The sequence below is a fragment of the Phascolarctos cinereus genome, unplaced genomic scaffold (genome assembly GCF_003287225.1).
Source record: "Phascolarctos cinereus isolate Bilbo 61053 unplaced genomic scaffold, phaCin_HiC Scaffold_9;HRSCAF=440, whole genome shotgun sequence".
Classification (NCBI taxonomy): Eukaryota; Metazoa; Chordata; class Mammalia; order Diprotodontia; family Phascolarctidae; genus Phascolarctos; species Phascolarctos cinereus.
Window position 1 is genome coordinate 115,221,804 of NW_027556402.1, and position 20,580 is coordinate 115,242,383.

Below are 20,580 nucleotides of genomic sequence, written 5' to 3' on the forward strand. Positions count from 1 at the left end.
GTGTCACCCCTTTTTAGTCCTTTGAGAAATATTTATTTTGTGATTTGGAATATAATGGGGAGGAACTTTTACACTTCATATTTTAAAAAAAAGATTTATATCTTTTATATATAATGTAATGTAGTGTAATATAACATATAACATAACATACTTTTACATATATTTATGAGGAATGAAAACCTTAGTATGAGAGGAAAAATAAAAGTAAGGATATGTAATGAGTCATAATGGCCAGACAAAAGGAACTAATAGTCTTGCCAGATAAATACACTGCCCTAATTAGACCACATCTATATTAATGTGTTTAGCTCTGGATATCACGGTATTGAGAGGACATTAATAACCAGATGTCATCAGACATATTCTAGTGGCTTTTTTTTTAAAAAAAGAGGCTTTGTGTTTTAAACTTATCATACCTTTAGTTTTACAGTATAGATTTTTACATTATACTTGAGTTGTTTTAATTTCTTTAGATGAATAAAAAGAATGTCTTTTATGACTAAGGATTCAATGAGTTCTTGCCTTTAAAAATAAAATTTCCTGAGTGTACACCCATTTTAATACAATGTGCTTTGCACCTCTACAGCTTAAGTGAATGGAAAAGAGAGCAGTCAGGGTGCTGAGATGTTAGGAGACCATTCCATGTGAAAATCAGTTGAAAGAACTGGTTTTTTTTTAATTATTACAAGGAAGGAATGGAGGAGGTCAGTCAAAAAAGAGTATTAGTAAAATCTTCTCAAATGCAAAGAAGAAAAGAAAGAAATGTAAAATGATGCAAATAGAGCAAATACAATTTGTTGGTACTCTAAGTTACATATAAACTGTTTTTTTAAATGCACATAATAGAAGCTCATAGTTTCTGATAGTTTTTTTTAATATGTTGAAATAGGTATTTGTTGATGATTGTTAAATTCACAGTAAAAAAATAAAACAAACTTTTTTTCAAATGAAAGTAAGAACTAAGAATAATTACCCTAGAAAAGTTTTTTGAAAGGTGGCATAGTTGTATATTGCAGAGAGGGAAGCTGCAAGTATTAAGTGCTAACATGTGGAAGAGGGACTAGAGCAGTTACAGTTGGCTCCTGCCCCCATGACAAGGAGTCATGGTTAGATGCTAGAGAGAGACAGATTTAAGTTGGGTATAAGCTAAACACTGTTAATAATTTGACTAGTTCCAAAATGAAGTAGGATGGCCTTAGAAGATTGAAGCCTCACTGAATGGTTTCAAGGAAAGGCTACGTGACCACTTATTGACAATGTTGTAGGAGGAATGCTTAGTTAAAAATAGGTTAGACCAGATGACCCCGAGGTCTCTTCCAATTCTGCAATCCTATGATTCTGTGATTTTGTGTGTGATTCTCTTCTCAGAATCCAGGTCTAAGCTATCAAAAGAAATCTAGACATCATTAAATAATTCATTCGTGGCTTCTTAAAATAATACAAAAATGCAAAGGGATTAGTCCATTATAATTCTACCATCCTTCCTTAGCACTAGGTCCTGTGGCCTGTATTTCATAATAACTGAGTCAGAGGAGATTTCTTTTCATGTATTTTTTAAATTACCTTTCAAGTTTGTGCCACGGGTGATCAGAACTATAAAATTCATTTGAGAAAAGGGATGAAAGTCTGTGGATCAAAGATATCATTCAACTGTGATCAGTCTGAGAGTTTTGATATTTGTTTTCTTATATTGCTTTTTTAATTTGCAGTTTGGAAATAATTCTTCAGGAAACAGTTTCAATGGGGGTTTGTTTATTTTTTCAAGTTTTTAATGCATCCCAAAGAATTTCATTTTCCAATTTTAAACCATCTCTATCAGCTTTCATTTAATTTGCATTTGTTTGCTTGCTAATGAATGTTGTTATATAACTTTTACACAGAATTAAAGGAGAGACTTCATGTTGGAAAATTACTGTGATCATATGATTTCAAGGCTGGAAGGAACCTTACAGATTATCTAGTTAGTCAGTCAATATTTAGTAGCTGCCTACTATATGTCAGGCACTGTGCTAAGCACTAGGGATACTTAAATGAAAAGAAAAAAAATAGCTTTTGCTTTCATGGAGTTTACAGTCTAATGGTCAAAGGAAAGATATAAAGTAAACTGAAAACGGAATGAAAGAAAATACCCACTATAGGAAGATGATGGAGAAGTTAACAGGAGTACAATTGGTGGGGATATGAAGAGATGTCTCACCTGGGTACTTAAATGGTGGTATGTCGACGAGCTCATCGTTTCACAACTGAGAAGTCCAAAGTTCAGAAAAGTGGTTACTTTCCCAAGGTTATAAAGTGATCCACTGGCAGAAGTAATCTTCATTTTAAATTGTCATCAATATTAGGCATCTACTTTGTATGATTGCTCCATCCTAGAGCAGAATGGTATTTCAGTTGCCATTTGGTCCCTGTCCTTGAGGAGCTTACAGTCTAATAAGACACAAACACAGATAAATATAATACTCAAAATTATGTAAAGTGAACCAGAGAGGTACAAAATAAAGGACTATATGAGGTCTGAAGTGAAAGGAGATAAGGAAAGGTAACTTTTGACTTAGATGTTAAAATATAGATATAAATTCAACAAAAAAAGAAAGAAGGAAGAGACAGAGAGGAGAGGAGAAAGAAGAGAAGAGAAGAGACAGAGAGGAATGTTCCACAGTGACATAAAGAAAAGCACAGTCCCCCTGCCCTGCCCCAGAGGAATACATAATATCATAATAACTTTAGCTGTCATTTACATAGTGTTTTAAGATTTCCAAAACACTTTACATATATGTCTCTTTTGATCCTTACAACAACCCTGTGAGGTGGGTGCTGCTACCTCAATTTACAAATCCCCAATTTACAGATGAGGAAACTGATTCTGAGAGAGGTTAAGTGACTTACCCAGGGTGATATTCAGGTCTTATTGACTCTCAGTCCAATGCTCTATCTACTGTTCCACCCAGCTGTCTCAATATGTAGAGAGGATAAAAAAGGGTATGAATTAAAGCCAAAAAGATAGGGGATCCTTAGATTGGAGGGGACCTCAAGTGACAAGCAAAACCACTGGAAGTTTACTCAGAAGCCACTGAAGATTATTAAGTAGAGAACTGGCACAAACAAATCTCAAAATAAGAAAGATAAATCTGATGGCGGGATGGAGTAGAAGGTGAGGTGTGAGCCTTCTAGTTTTTTTTTTCCCCTGAAGAATTGGGAAGTTCTGAGCTTATTTCCAGAAAGATGAGAAGGAATCAGTGGAAAAGGAAAAACTGAAGATCTCTGAGTGAGGTAGAGAGGGGAAAAACAAGGATTATTCAAAAAAGTTTCTGAAAGTGATGGGAAAGAAGATAAAGGCAGTAGTGAAAGGGATTCACCTTAGTCAAGCATAAGACTATCTTTTTTTCTGTAAAAAGAAAAGAAAAGAAAAGGAAGTAAGTAGGTGATGACGTTGAGAAGTTTTAAGGAATTGAGCAGAGAACGCGAGGAGTGCATGTCATATGGCCATAGCGAAGTAGAAGGTGGTCATGTTCTTAAGTGTGGATGCAAGATGTGTGGTGGGGAATGTGAAGAGAAATGAACAGGAATGGAATTGTCACTGTGGGCAGTGGGAGGCAGAGTCATTGAGGAGACTAGACAGATTGTCAAGTAGCACCAAGGGCTCTGCTGGGGTTGTGCACCATAAATTTGTGTGGCAGGAAATCAGCTCCCTTCTGTGGCTTTCTCTGGTAAAGCTCAGCAGCCCAAGGCCCGGAGCAAAGAAACAGCATAGATTTTCTGACTCCTAGTCAGTCCTCATTCCTCTGTGTCACAGTGACTCTAAATATGGTAATAGAGATGTTTTGTCTTTCCTATGCGATGACTTAGCTTCCAGTTGTCATACTTTTAGTCTCTTTCCCGATAATTTTGGATTTGTATTAGCTGCACGCTCTCTCTCACCTGTCCCCTAAGACTGTAAGTTGGGAGCTCAGATGTTATCTGGTCTAATCTGTAATTGACCAAAAAAATCATCTACATAGGAACCCCCTGCCCCGCCCCTGGGGGAAGCCTATTCTCCTTTAGAATAAGTCTAATTACCCACAAGTTTTTTCTTTGTGTAAATCCTGAATCTTCCTCACTGTAACTTTTTGTCCACAAGTATTCATTTGGAATTTTCTGTAGTCTTTTTTCACCATCCTCATCACCCTCTTCTTTCCCTCACCTATGACCAGGGCAGAATATAACAGAACAATTAGCTGTCACCTTCTAGATATAGTTGTCATTCATCATTTCAGTCATGGCCAACTCTTTGTGACCCCATTTGGACAAAGATATTGGAGTGATTTTCCATGTCCTTCTCCAGCTCGTTTTATGGATGAGGAAAGTGAGCAAACAGGGTTAAGTGACTTGCTCAGGTCACACAGCTAGTAAGCGTCTGAGGCCGGATTGGTCTTCAGGTCCTCCTGAATATGGTTCACAGAACACAGACACACAGATATATGCACATACATATACACACATAAATATACACATACTTGGCCTCTATGATCAGCAGAAGCTTTCATTTTCAAAATCACTAACCAGGTTTAACCATTTAAAATGTGACCATGGTACAATATAGTTGTGCTGTTTAAAATTAAATAAATCTGATGAGATGGAAATTCACAACTTGGACTTTAGTCCTATGTCTAGTGAAAATTGTATTATGGTGGCAAAGTCATAAAAGTTTCCATCTTAAAAAAAAGTTTTAAGTATCGTCTCCTCACTCTATGAGATTTGTATTTCCCAAATTGTATTCAAAGAGAAATTCTTTTTGGAACTATATTCTTATCTGAGAAATCTGTAGTCAGCATAGTGTAAAGGAAAGACACCATTAGAAAGTGAGTGCTAGCCTGGCTACTCTGTTAGGTTAGAGGAGAGAAGAAGTTGAGGATAAGCTCTGTGTGTGTGTGTATGTCTGTGTGTGTGTGTGTGTATGCATGTATGCATGTTTATGTTTGTGTGTGTGTACGTACATGCATGTTTGCTGGATGTAATCTGGATAAAGTCCTGCTCCCATCTCAGGGCAAGTAGGCTTCCTGGCTCAGGTGAAGACCGGCTCTGACCACTGCCACTGTTCCCTGGAAACAGCCTAATCCCTCCATGATGTTTAGTGTTGATATAGAACTCAATATTGCAGGATGCTCTGTCAAGAGTTTTATTAATTGTTTTTTACCACAGTTCTGTGAAGCCGGTCAGGGTTATAAACCTCATTTTACAGATGAGGAAGCAGGTACTGAGGGGTTAAATAGTTTATCCAAGGTCACACATCAAGGCAGGCAGGGCTGGCATGAGAAACTATTGCCTCTGAATCCTCACTCGTTGCTTCCTTGAACTCCCTTTGAAAAATGAAGCTATCCCAGGAAACAGATTTGGCCTTTTCCAACTCATACTTGAGGGGAATTAGAAGTAGAGGGGCATCATAGGTGGTCTACTGGGCTTTTTGGACTTTTTAGGTCCTGTAGCTTGTTTTAGTTCTATGGATGTCTTTTATTCATTGAACAGATATTTATTAAATGTCTACTGTAGGCAAGGCACTTTGCTAGGATCTGGGGCTTCAGGTAAAAAAAAAAATGAAACAAGCTGGTCCTCCATAGGCTTGCATTCCTTAGGAGATTTACATATAAATGGAAAATCAAATATGATGTATTTTCTTTTTTTCCCCTCCCCTGGATTAAAAAAATGTATTTTTATTCTGACAATGTCCCCATACAGAAAACAGAATAGGAGGGGATAGTACATGAACCTATGAATCTTCCCTATGTACAGCCTAGAATTGAAGAGATGGATGGATGGATAGCTAGATATGAATATACATCTAAACCTATCTGTATCTGTAAATGTGTATATATAAACTCACACGTATAGATATATATGCACATAAATATGTATATGTATATAAATATATATCTCTATCACCTATAAATCTAACATGATAGCTTATCTGTACCCCTTATTTTTATGTCTGGCTTTTTTCTCTTTATGTTTTTAGTTATTCATTGACACTGCTGTCTTTGCTTCTTTGTTTGAAGTATCACTATCACTATTCTCTCCATCTCCCCCTCCCCATAAAAAATAAATGCCCTGCTTACATACAAGGTACTTCTGGGGGGTATTTTTCTTTAAAAATTTCCCCCAAATCATTATTTATTTATTTTTACTATTCTTTTTAAAAAATTTTTTGAGTTCCAAATTCTCTTCCTTTCTCCAGCTCCTTCCCCACCCGTTGAGAAGGCAAGCAATATGATATCAATTATGCATGTGAAACCACATAAAACATTTTCATAGTAGCCATGTTGTAACAACAACAATAACAAAAAACAATAAAAATAAAGAAATTGAAAAAAGTATGCTTCAGTCCAAACTCAGAGTTGCTCAATTCTGCCTTTGGAGGTGGAGATCACTTTTCATCACAGGTCCCTGGAAATTGTCTCAGATCATTGTCTCGATCAGAGTAGCTAAGTCTTTCACCATTGGTCATCACTGCAGTAGTACTGCTACTATGTATGTTGCACAGCATTTCAAAGGGAGAGAGAAGGCAGGTGAGGGGTCAGAGATTTCAAGCTATAAGGGACCTTAAAGGCTGTCTAGTCTGAACCTCTCCCATTATGGATGAGGAGGCTCTGGACCCAGAGAAGTGGGCCTCGTATCTTACCTAAAGTCATACCTATGAGTAGAAGAGCAAAGACCTGACCCCTGGCCCCCTGACTCTGAATCTGGCACTCTCTCCAATGCAGCATGTTGTATCTTAAAGAAGGTGCGTGAGCTGTGCTGGGCCATAGAGTGTCATGTAGAGTAGAAAGCCAGGACAGGAAGGCTCGTCCGCATGTAGTGTAAATCAAGGTCTGCTAGGAGGTCTTCAAGCAGAGTCAGTTCCAGGATGTGAGGGAGTGAGTGCTGAGCTTGGAGTCAGGAACACCCGAGTTCAAATCTTGTCTCAAATATTTAACAGCTGCAAGATGTTGGACAAGTTGTGCTCTTTTTTTCTCATCTGTTAAATGGAATATCTATAAGAATAGCGCCTACCTCAGAGGGATGCTGTGAGGATCAAAGGTGACTTGTTTAAGCTGTCTCAACCTGTTTCCTCAACTATAAAATGGTAATAATAGAAGCTACATCCCAGAGTTGTTGTGAAGATCAAATCAGATAATATACTTGAAGTGGTTTCTAAACCCTAAAATGTTCTATTATTGTGATCAGTGTCTTATCCTTCTACTAGACCATAAGCTCCGTGATTATAAGGGTCCATGTCTTATAAAAAGCTCAAGGTAGATGGCACAGTGACCAGTCCTGGAGTCAGAAAGATCTGAGTTCAAATCCAGTTTCAAACACTTATTAGCTGTGTGACCTTGGACAAGTCACTTTCTACTCCTCCTTATACCTTTATTGATGGAAGGACAGTCTCACTGAAGGGAAAATAAGAATGGGAACCAGGGGGCAGCTGCATGGCTCAGTGGATAAAGCACCAGCCCTGGGTGCAAGAGGACCTGAGTTCAAATCCGGCCTCAGACACGTAACACTTACTAGCTATGTGACCCTGGGCAAGTCACTTAACCCCATTGCCTATCAAAAAAAAAAAAAGAACAGGAACAAGGGATTCAAGCATCAAGCATTCAGTGCCAAAAAAGAGGCTCATACCTGATATATATGCCCTTTCAACAAATGTGTGATTTAAAAACATGAAAGAGTGTCAACTTTAGACAGTACTCAATATATGACAACCTCAAGAGTTGGGGAATGCAGATATTTCTTTGCTATGTTTAATTTTTAAAGAGTATACCAGGCTAATTATTGGAAAATACTTACTTTACCACTTCCAGATAGCATTATTTTGTCATACTCCTTGTACACATATATAGCCTGAGAAGTTTTAAGTAGCTTTCCAGATTCAATTTAATTAAAATTAATTTTTAAAGGCCAACCGATAAGTTTTTCACAAACAAACTTAAATACAGTTCTAAGAAAAGTACTCTCATAGGTAGATATATTAATTTAATCTATATTCATTTGAAAATGAGCTGGAGAAGACAATGGCAAACCACTCCAGTGTCTTTGCCAATAAACCCTAGAACCAGATCATGAAGAGTGGGATATGACTGAAAAATGACAAACAACAACACGTCTTATAAAAACTTTGCCTCATCTCCAGCACCTAGGAGAGCACTCAGCACTCAGGGGAATTCATAAATAATGTGGGCTTACCTTTATCAGATGTTTTAAGGTTTGCAGCACATTGCCCTCACAGGTACGCCGCAGGATTGATGATGGAGGAGCTTGAGGAACTTGAGTCTTCAAGAAGTTGTGGCTTGTCTGAAGTCATACGTATAATTGTGTCAGAGTTGGTTGAAATCGACTTCTCTTCAGACTCTTGAGTCCAGGGTTCTTCCCAATATACAATCCTGTCCCCTCCTAAATGCACACGGAATAAAATGTATGAAAGAAAGCACTTTACAAAATACGTTCATCACAAGAATGCAGGGAGAGAGGTAATGCATTAGTGTCCTCATTTTATAAATGTGGAAACTGAGACTCATCAAGGTGACATGACGTGTGCAAGGTCACTCACTTGGCAAATGGTAGAAGCCAGATTGGACTTTGGGGGCCTTGCTATTTCATAGGATCATAGATTTAGAGCTTCTCAAGACCTTACATGTCATCATATTGACCACCCTCATTCTTGGGTAATTTGGGTAACTGAGATTCAGAGAGGTCACATAGCAAGTAAATGTCAGAGGTGGGATTTGACCTCTGGTCTTTCTGGCTAAATCTAGCAGTCTATCCACTATGCTGCATACCGTATTGCCTCTGTGGTGTTTTCATGTCTCTGGCTACCCCATTTTCTTAGCTTTGGGGAGGATAGTAGCCCTCCCTTCCTGATTTAACTGGAGATTTTGCCATCAGTCTCTTGATATCACTATAATGTCAAGTTGCTGGTGTCCACACAAATCCCCCCCCTCCCCTCCCTCCCTCTTTCTTCCTCCCTCTTTCTCCCCTTCTTCTCTCCCTCTTTCTTCCTCCCTCTGTCTCCCCTTCTTCTCTTCCTCTTTCTCCCTTCCTTCCTCAATCTCTCTCTCTCTTTCTCTCTCTCTCTCTCTCTCTCTCTCTCTCTCTCTCTCTCTCTCTCTCTCTCTCTCTCCCCCCTCTCCCCCTCTCTTCCTCCCTCCCTCCCTTCCTTCTTCTCCCTGTCTCTCCTCTCTCCCTCCCCTTCTGTCTCTTTCCCTCTCCTCCCTCCCTTCCTATCCCCAATTCTCCCACTTTCTCATCCTTCTCTCCCCCCTTCCTCTCTCTTCCCCTCTTCCCTCTCCCTATCCTTTTCTTCACCCTGTCTTTCTCTCTCTCCCTCTCCTTCTCACCCTCTGTCTTTCTCCCCCCCTCCCTCTCCTTCTCACCCTCTCTCTCCCCATGCTTCTCCCTCTTTCTCTCTCTCCCCACCACCAGTGATTTGGTCTTTAGGACATAGAATTATAGAACAGGAGCAAGAAGAGATCTCAGAGATCATCTAGACCAACCTCATTTTACAGATGAGGAAACTGGGACACAGGAAGGACTTGTCTGAGATCACACAAGCAGATGATATCAAAGGCAGAATTTGGACCCAGTTCCTCTGACACCAGAGCTAGATCTTCCTTTTCTACTTTGCTTACCAAAATGGTGGAGTTCTTAATCTCAAACAGCTTCTTTGTGTCATAGAAAATGAAAAACAAAAAAAAAAACTTTTTTCATTATTTTTATTTCCAAGATTCACAATCTTTGTCACTAAATAGATAACCAAGAAAAACTTCTTAATAGAATAACATGTAAACAATTAAACTGGCTCATTTTGGAAAATCAATAAGGTTTGTTTCTCCTGGAGACCTAGAAATTCAAGAAGTCAGGACATTTAGTGACAGTGATGTTTTCTGGCAAAAGACCTAATTATGATAAAGTATCCTTATTGTTTAGTAGAAAGAGTACTGATCTGGATCTCAGGAGCCTAGGGCCTTGGCTCATTTCTGTCACACAAGTAGCTGTGTGACCTTAATTTAATAATTATAATAATAAATATAATAACAACTATTATTATTATAACAACTAGCATTTATGTCGCACTTCAAGGTTTTCAAAGCACTTTACAAATATCATCTCCTTTGATCCTCATAACAAACAGGGGAAGTAAGTGCTATTGATACCACCACTTTACAGATGAGGAGACAGAAGCAGACAAAAGTTAAATGACTGGCTAAGGATTATATAGCTACAAAATGTCTGAAGCTGGGTTTGAACCCAAGTTAAGTTTCCCGGAATCTAGATTCAGTGTTTACCACTCTGAACATCAACTTCATCATCTGTACAAGGAGGGAATTAGAGTAAGAGGACTCTGACATCTCATCCCACTTGGACATTCTAAGATCCAGAGTAGTTGTGTTAAATCTCGATAAATGGAACTCTAAGGTCAAGACACAATCTCTTAATGGCCAATGTAATACAATGGAAAAAACATCAGATCTGAAATAAAAAAACTAGTATTTTAGTTCTAGATCTGTCACTAACTAGCTGTAAGGCAAATCTAGTCCCCTCTTTGGATCTCAACTTACTCATTTCTAAAGTGAGAAGCTTAGAAAAATGACTTCCAAGAACCTATGACCCTATGACCCTCTTACCTTCTTGAGTATTGGTGTTTTGTATGGATCTCAGCAACTAGAATGACCTCAGGGCTTTGTAGCAAAGTAAAGGCTAGAAACTTGAATGGTGAATAAATAAAGGAATTTGTCTGGGTTGGCACAGCTGTGGAGCACAAATAAAACTTGGCATGTGAAAGCAAGGAAGGGCAAAAAGCTACCGTAAACACCACTTATTTTCTCTCCTCTTTTCAGATCTATCCAATTTTCAAGAGCAAAATGATCTAAAAGGATTACTAGAAAACCTTCAACAAAACATCCAGGCCAAAAAGAGAAAGAATGTAGAAATCATATGGCTGGCTGCAACGGTAAGGTCTTTGTGTCAAGCCTATTCTCTCCTTACCAGAGAGCCCAGGGCCCCAGAGGGAGACCTGGCCAACTTTGGATTGCTGGGGCTCCATGTCTGCTCTGTGGGTCATCCAGGTTGCTTTTATTCTGTCACCCTGACTCTCACCATTGCTACCTACTATACGCCCATCACCGATAAATAAAACACACACACACACACACACACACACACACACATACATACATATATACACACACATGCACACGTACACGCACTTTGCACACACACACGTACACACATAAACACTCTGGGAAACAAGATAAAAAGAATGAAAAATGGAAGAAGGAATGAAAAATAGTAAGTAAAGGTTGTCACTGGGTAGCTGTTCTCTTGAAAATAGTACAGTTGGTATTTTGGACTTAAGTGAAATGTTTCTGAGTACCTTGAGATTAAATTTAGTGCTATGCTAGTATTGCCATCTTTGTCATGAGAGCACAGATAATGGAGAACTAACAATAATATAGGGGCAGCTAGGTGTCATAGTGGATAGAGTATCCTAGAGTCAGGAAGACTCATCTTCCTGAGTTCTAATCTGGCCTCAGATATTTACTAGCTGTGTGACCCTGGGCAAGTCACTTAACCCTGTTTGCCCTGTAAAATGAGCTGGAGAAGGCAATGGCAAACTATTCCTGTGTCTCTGCCAAGAAAACCCCAAATGGGGTCATGAAGAGGCACACAAAACAAGTGAGTACATTCTGACTTCCACCTAGGATGGTTTTCAAAGCCTTCACATAGAGGACCAGCAAAACCCATGACCATTCTGTCCCTTCAATGAGCTATTGTGTGTGGCTATTAATACAGATGTTGGGAGAGAAATTGTTGCTGAGGCATAGATTTCAGGACCACAAGCCTCTTGGGATGGGGTTCTTCCCTTTATGGTGTGCCCCTGGGGAACAAAAAGAGCCTCCTGATTTCTGAGACCTGTTTCATCCTTGGTTTAGATTTATACCAGGCTGGGGTCATGGCAGGAACTGGGAACGGGAATCATCTAGGTAGACCAGGGAGCAGTTTTCTAGCTGTCTGTTGGTAGCCATTCAGAGAATGCTCAAGCACCCATGGGTGAAGCAAAGCATATAACTTTGTGATTTGTCAGTTACCGTGAGAGGTCCTTCTAGAGACTCTTTCATCTGGGACCTACCTCATGCTAGGAAGGGAGGGAAGGAGAAAGGAAGAAAGGAAGGAAGGAAGCAAGGAAGGGGAAAAAAAAAGACATTTATTAGGCTCCTACAGTCAAAGCACTATGCTAAGAAGTGGGCATGCAAATAAAGAAGTATGACATTCCCCACCCTCAAGGAGCACACATTCTACTTGCTGAGAGCCTGAGGGTCACTGTGATAACTGTTGCTTTTTTTATAGCTACTGCACAATATTGCTAATGCAACCCAGAGCTTGGTTTCATAAATCTTAGAACACACTTGATTCCATACTGCACCACTAGCATACATATGAAAACTTGACCTTTTATTTTTTTTTCCTGTTGCCAGACCTTTGATTGTACACAGTATTACTTCTCCCTTCTGGGAAGAGGGCATAGATAATTCAGCAAGAGGCTATATAAAATAATTTACACAGATCGCAGCAAAGGCAAGTAGATTGACTTTCTTGTCATGTCTTCCTTGGGTCCTAAGGAGGAACAACAAAGGGAAAAGCAAGAAACACTCTTTTCAAGGTCTGATTGGAAGTGGCTCCATTGAGCACCCCATTAGATTAGATTAGATTAGATTAGATTAGATTAGATTAGATTAGATTAGATTTTTTTTTTTGAGCAGCAACTGCCTTTTTCTAGTTTCATAGTCACCTAAAATCTTGGTAATTCTCCCAATATCCCAGGAAGGTAGATTATAGTTGTTTTTTCTGTTTTACTAGTAACAAAATGACAATGATAATATTTATTCTACTACTAATAATAACATAAATAATAATTCAGACTCTTATGATGCTTTAATATTTGTCAGGGCAGCTTGGTGGTACAGTGGATACAGTGCAGAGCCTGGAGTCAAGAAGACTCCTTCCTGAGTTCAAATCAGGTCTTAGACACTTAATTGCTTTGTGACCCTGGGCAAGTCACTGAACCCTGTTTGCCTCAGTTTCCTCATCTGTAAAATGAGCTGGAGAAGGAAATGGTAAACCACTCTGTTATCTTTACCAAGAAAGCCCCAAATAGGGTCCCAAAGAGTTGGACATGAATGTTACAAGTGAGCAAAGAAAGAACACAAGTGAAATGCCTGAACAGCAACATTTGTCAGTGTACTTCCCCCAAAACAAGGCCCAGTAGAATGCAAGTTCCTAGCATAATCCATGGCCTGTAGGGGCTTAAGAAATGCTGGTTGACTTGAACAGTGTGGGCTAAGTAGAGCTAATACAATTATCTGCGTCTTATTAATGAAGAAAATGAGGGTAGAAGAACTGAGTTGAGCACAATAGCACCAATGTCAATTTACATGACACCCTTCCTTACCTCTACTTCTTGGAATCCTTAATGCCCTTCAAGGACTAGCAAAAGTGAGACCTCATACAAGAAAGATAACCAAGCATATCTGTGAAGAAGCTTCCCCTAGCCACCATCAGTCTTGGGGGACCCCTTAAACAGGGCTTTGGAAATTTTTTTTTCCTATACATGCCCTTCATCCTTTTTTCATTTTTATTTCCCATGATAGGAATAGAGAAAAAAAATTATAATGTCATGAAATGTATCCTAATGTGTCATGAAAAGTATGATTATGCATCCTTTTCCTTAGGGAAATATCAGTGAATACTACCCTCACCTCCCAGCTGTTTAAGACTCTACCCTCCTCTAAAATTACTTTGTATTTATTTATGTTTTTTTGTATTTACTTAGCCATGTACATATTTTTCCTTTTTAGAATTTCCCCTCCCTTGAGGTCAGAATTGTTTCATTTTTGTTTTCCTGTTCCCAAGACCTACTACCATTCCTGTGACACAGAAGGCATTTAGTAAATGCTTGTTGAATTAATTTGAGTAGAAATGAATTGCCTAACGTCACACTACTAGTAAGTGTCATTAACTCCTTGTAGAACCAGGTCCCTATGCCCGACTTCGCTTCCTCCCACTCTCGCTCACACGTGCTCTCTCTCTCTCTCTGTCTCTGTCTCTGTCACTCTCTCCCTTTCTCTCTTTCTCTCTCCCCCCCTCCTCCCTCTTCCTCCTCTCATTCTCTCTCTGTGTCTCTCTGTCTCTGTCTGCCTCTCTCTGTCTCTCTCTCTCTATCTGTCTTTGTCGCTCTCTCTTTCTCTCTTTCTCTGTATCCCCCCTCCCTCTTCCTCCTCTCATTCTCTCTCTGTGTCACTCTGTCTGTCTCTCTGTCTCTGCCTGCCTCTTTCTGTCTCTTTGTTTCTATCTCTGTCTGTCTGTCTCTCTCTATCTGTCTCTGTCTCTTTCTCTCTATTCCCCCCTCCCTCTTCCTCCTCATTCTCTCTCTGTGTCTCTCTGTCTGTCTTTCTGTCTGCCTCTGTCTCTCTGTTTCTATCTCTCTCTCTCTGTCTCTGTCTCTGTCTCTGTCTCTCTCTCTCTCTCTCTCTCTCTCTCTCTCTCTCTCTCTCTCTCTCTCTCTCTCTCTCCCTCCCACTCTCTCCCGGCTCTATCCCTCCCTCCTCCTATGATTTACAAAGGCTATAGAACCAAGCATTAGAAGGACCAGTATTAAAAGTTGAGCATTAGAGGTGCTGGACCATGAAGTTGCTCCAACTCCATATGTATTTTCCATACTTTTTCACAGTTCCCAAGAAGCTCTGGGAAATAATTACCTACTTTCCTTCTATGACAATAATAATAAGAATCAGCATTTCCACATTACTTTAACCCCTAAAATACTATGTTGGTTTTTTTTTTAATATCAGATCCTTACAATGCGAGGGCTGATGGTACATACATATGCATTTATAGGCACAGATTTGAATGTGTGAGTCTCCCTGAATCAATCAATCAATCAACATTTATTAAGTGCTTTCAATGAGCCAGGTATTCTGCTAGGTGCTGGATCCCTCTACCAATCTGTGCAACTGTTTTGCAACTCAGTGCCTCGGTGAGTTGCCTGTGGCACTGACAGTTTAAGTGGCATGTCTAGATACGTAGTCTTTTAAAAGATAGGCTTATAAGATTTTAACTATTCTGACAGATGAATATATATATAATGTATACATCATGCTGAAATAGAAAGAGACAGACACAATGTGGGGGGAGAGCAGGAGGGGGGGGAGTCCTCAGCATGACAGTGTATAGAGAATTGTCTTTATAGTCATAAAGACCTAGTTTCATGTCCTGTGCTAGAACACATACATTATTTAGCCTGTCATTGGCCCCCCAGGCAGTTCTTCATGAACATAAGTTACCAAGCAGTTTGGGATCTACCTTGGTGGAAAAAGTATCCTCACACCAATGAAATCACAAGTCTGTGTTACAGTTTCTCCCTTCCCCTCTTCCTCCTCCCTGATTTTCTCTCCCCCCACCCCTGCCTTTTGTTTCTTCCTCCCTGCCTCTCACACATGCACAGATAAGACAGACATACCTATACATACATATGAAAGAAGTCTTCCATGCTTGGATATATGTCTACATATGTACATGTGTATCTCTGTATGTATATTCATTTCACCAGACCTGTGATTCATTGACATAGGACAGTGGAATGTCCTCTCACAGTGCACATTTATCCTTGCATTGCAGCTTGTTTATTGCTTCAGAGAGTTCTCTGGGGGTATTAAGAGATTAGGTAACTTGCCCATAGCTGCACAAACCAGTGTTCAAGACACTATTTTAACTTAAGTCTTTCTGATACCAACTTCAGAACCCCATCTAGTACCACCATGATGTTACTCAGGATAGCTAAACAAGGATGAGTTGAAACCTGGGAACAAAAGCAGTTAAGTGAATTCTTTTAACATCCAGATTTCTTCAGCAGTAGGTTGAAACTTGTTGAAGTTTCTTGACCCACAAGGTACAATTTTTGCTTTTCTCCTAAAGGACCACATAGTTTTTAGTCCAAGAACCAGAGAGTTCTATCTAAGAAACCAAGAGTGAAAGAGAAGGAGATTATTGGATCAAGGTCCTGGATTGGGGGGGGGGGGCAATTGAGAAACCGTCCTCAAAAGATTCCAATTTTAAAGATTACCCATCTAGGGGCAGCTAGGTGGTGCAGTGCGTAGAGCACTGGCCCTGGATTCAGGAGGACCTGAGTTCAAATTCTGCCTCAGACACATAACACTTACTAGCTGTGCGACCCTGGGCAAGTCACTTAACCCCATAGCCTAAAACAAAACAAAACAAAACAAAAAAAATAAAGATTACCCATCTAATCACCTGATCTTTCCCCTAATCACTTTGCCTCAATATTCAGAATAGAGAACTTCTCTGACCTACCTCGAGCTAGAGAGTGTAGGTTTTAGGATTCCTTCTTCTGCTTTTCCTGGTGTCTTCTTTTAAGGAGGAAAAATTTTGTTATGAATATTTGACAGTGTTGTCCCAACTGTTGTAAAGCAGTTGATATAAAACAATGGTTCTCTTTGCTGTCTTTCAGACTCCCCTGGGTAATACAGACTTCCCTCAACTTGATTTCAAACAGTTATCTGGTCTAGAAATTTTCCAATAAAACCTTTGGAAAAATGGAGAAGAAGAAAAAAGAAAACATAGGAATTTTAATCAGAAGACCTGAGTTCAAATCCTGATTTTACTCCTTATTACATGCATGATGGAAGTTGCTTCCTCCCTGGGCCCCAGTTTCTTCATGCTTTTTAATGAGACTCCCTTTTACCTCTACATACTATTATCCTCTCACAATATGTCCTAAAATTCCTTTCTAAGCTTCCTTAATGGGCCTCATCAAATGCCATAGTATTAGAACCTCCTCTCAACCAAGCAAGTCAACTTAGTGGCTCCCTCCAGCCACCACCAACTGTTGCCAGCAGGCCTATCCTCATAGGATCCTGTTAAACTTTTCTTCCTTCACCCTCCTCCTCTTCATCTCTTTCATATTTCTCTCTCAAACTAGGAGCAAAGAAAATTTATAGTACAATGAAATGCACCTTAATGTATTATAAAATTCATGTTTATGAGTCTTTTTCCTTGTGGGTATATCCATATCTAGAGTCAAGACTAGGGACTATGTCTGCTTCAGCCCTCAAATGAATTCATTAAGTCCAATTGAAGGCATATTTATTAAGTGCCTATTGTGTGTCAGGCACTGTGTTAGAACCAGAGATAAAAAGACAAAAGAAAAACCATCCCTGACCTCAAGGGGTTTATATTCCCCTGGGAGGTTTTTTTAATCATTTTAAAATATTTTTTAAATGATTTATTCATTTTTAGTTTTCAACATCATAAAATTTTGAGTTTTAAATTTTCTCCCCCTTCCCAAGACAGCATGCAATCTGATAGAGGCTCTACTTATACATTCGTATTAAGCATATGTTCACATTAATCATGATGTATAGAAGAATTAGAACAACAAGAAAGAAGAAATAAAACAAAACAACAGAAGAAAAGGAGAGCAAATAGGATGCTTCCTTCTGCATTCATACTCCATAGTTCTTTCTTTGGATATGGATACCATTTTCCATTGTGAGTCTTTTGAAGTTGTCTTAGATCCTCGCATTGCTGAGAAGAGCTAAGTCTATCAAAGTCAGTCATCATACAGTGTGGCTGTTACTGCGTACAATGTTCTCCTGGTTCTGCTCATTTCACTCTGCATCAGTTCATATAAGTGTTTCCAAGTCTTTTTGAAGTCCATCTGCTCAGCATTTCTTATAGCACAAGAGTATTCCATTGCATTCATACACCACAACTTGTTCAGCCATTCCCCAGTTGATGGGCATCCCCTCAGTTTCCAATTCTTGGCCACTACAAAAAGAGCTGCTATAAATATTTTTGTACATGTGGATCCTTTTCCCTTTTTTATGATCTCTTTGGGATACAGACCTAGAAGTGGTATTGCTCAGTCAAAGGGTATGCACAATTTTATAGCCCTTTGGGCATAGTTCCAAATTGCTCTCCAGAATGGTTGGATCAGTTCACAACTCCAACAACAATTCATTAGTGTTCCAATTTTTCCACATCTCCGACATTTATCATTTTCCTCCTTTGTCACGTTAGCCAGTCTGATAGGTGTGATGGAGTACCTCAGAGTCATTTTTATTTGCATTTCTCTAATCAATAGTGACTTAGAGCATTTTTTATATGACAATAGATAGCTCTAATTTCTTCCTCTGAAAACTGCCTATTCATATCATTTGACCATTTATCAATTTAAGAATGACTTGTATTCTTATAAATTTGACTCAGTTCTCTATATATTCCCCATGGAGCTTAATAATGTGTAGATAGATTAGAAAAGAAATTCAGATACTTGGGAGGTGAGAAGAATCTTGGAAAGACTTCCTGGGGTTGTGGTACATAAGGATCCCTAAGAAAGGCAAAGATGCTGGATGTAGAGATGAGGATGGAATGTCTTCCATGTCCATGGAGAATCCGCAAAGAGTGGAGGTCAACATGACAATATTGAGAAACACTCATTCTCAGACAATCTGTGAATTAACTTTGGGTCAGATTAGCCTTGTGCAAGCTTCTGTTGATTATTTTTAATTAATTATTATTTTTTATTTATTTAATTTATTTTTAGTTTTCAGCATTCATTTCCATAAGCTTTTCAGTTTAAAATTTTCTCCCCCTCCCTTCCTGCCTCACTCCCCAAAATGGCAAGCAATCTGATATAGGCACTACATATACATTATTATTAAACATATTTTCACATTAGCCTTGTTGTAATGAAGAATTAGAACCAATAGGAGGACCCACAAGAAAGGAAAAACAAAACAAGAAAAAAGAGCAAATAATGTGCTTCGATCTGCATTCAGACTCCATAGTTCTTTTTCTGGATGTGGATAATCATTGTTTTTGACAAAACCATTGAGGGAGTTTGTCAAACTTATAAGGAACAGCATGTTAGGATGGACATTTGAACATCTTACTGAGCTAGTTGATGTGCACAGGCCATGACTCTTTGGAGATGACAGTGATTGGTAGGTTTTGATGGGTAGCTTCAATTTCATAGTTGCTGTTTGATAGGTTCCATAGGAACCAGGACAGTTACCCTTTTTGTGCTTGGGGAAAAACTGCCTTTCCTTCCCACAGGTAGGTTCCATGTTCATATGCATGAATGGTGGCACTTCTAACACAGCCACTTCAGGGGTTACCCCTTAAGTCAGCGCTCCGATCCCTCCTTTATTCCAGCCCTTACCAGAATGACAACAGTGCTAAGAAAAAAAAAATTCTTACATGAAAAAAATGAAACTATAAAATGAAAACTCTTACATTCAGAGGAAGAGGTCATAATTGGGACTAAAACTAGACTTGGAATCCAGAGATCTGGTTGGAAATTTGAGCTCTGCAATATTTAAGCTGAATTATCTTGGGTAAACTTCTTTACCTTTCAGAATCTCAGTGTCCCTGTGGGTAAAATGTCATAGATTTGTTGCAAAGATGAAATGACAAGGCTTTGAAAGGTATTTTGTAACATGTTATGCAAAGTACCCTATTATTATGATTTATTTTTAATAGTATTTTATTTTTTCACAGTTACATGTCAACAATTTTTAGCATTCATTTTTACAAGAATTTGAGTTACAAATTTTCCCCCCTCCCTCTTTCTCCCCTTCCCTTTGGTGGGCAATCTGATATAGGTTATACATGTGCTATTATGTAAAACATATTTCCATATTAGTCACAGTTGTGAAAAAAGAAACATCTGAAAAGGGAAAAAAAAACTCAACAAAGAATGAAGTAAGTGAAAAAATAGGCTTCGATTTGCATTCAGAGTCCATCAATTCTTTATCTAGATATGTATAGCATTTTCCTTCGCGAATCCTTTGTACTTATTTTAGATCATTGTGCTGCTAAGAAGAGCTGAGTCATTCACAGTGGATCAGCACACAATATTGTTGATACTGTGTATGATGTTTTCCTGGTTCTGCTCACTTCACTTTGATCAGTTTGTACAAGTATTTCCAGGTTTTTTCGAAATCTGCCAACTCATCATTTGTTATTGCATAATAGTATTCCATTATATTCATATACTGCAGCTAGTTTAGCCATTCCCTAAATGATGGGCATCCACTCAAGTTCCAATATTTTGCCACCACGAAAAGGGCTGCTATAAATATTTTTGCACATGTAGGTCCTTTTCTCTTTTTTATGATTCTTTTGGGATACAGACCTAGTAGTGGTATTACTGGATCAAAAGGTATGCACAGTTGTATAGTCCTTTCGGCACAGTTCCTAATTGCTCTCCAGAATGGATAGATTAGTTCACAACTCCACCAAGAGTGCATTAGTGTCTGGATTTTACCATGTCCTCTCCAACATTTATGATTTTCCCTTTTCGTCATATTAGCCAATCTGATAGGTGTGAGTTGGTACCTCAAAGTTGTTTTATTTTGCATTTCTCTGATCAGAAGTGATTTAGAGCACTTCTTCATAGATAGCTTTGATTTCTTCATCTGAAAACTGTCTGTTCATGTCCTTTGGCAGTTTCTCAATTGGGAATGGCTTGTATTCTTATAAATTTTA

At 38.9% G+C, this 20,580-nt stretch overlaps 1 protein-coding gene across 1 annotated transcript in view; it reads left to right on the forward strand.

The window, feature by feature from the left end:
- Nucleotides 1-20,580, forward strand: part of INPP4B (inositol polyphosphate-4-phosphatase type II B) — a 917,092-nt gene that overhangs the window by 821,944 nt on the left and 74,568 nt on the right. The window contains 1 exon segment of the mRNA XM_078148459.1: nucleotides 10,851-10,963. Coding sequence (XP_078004585.1) covers nucleotides 10,851-10,963 — 113 coding nt within the window.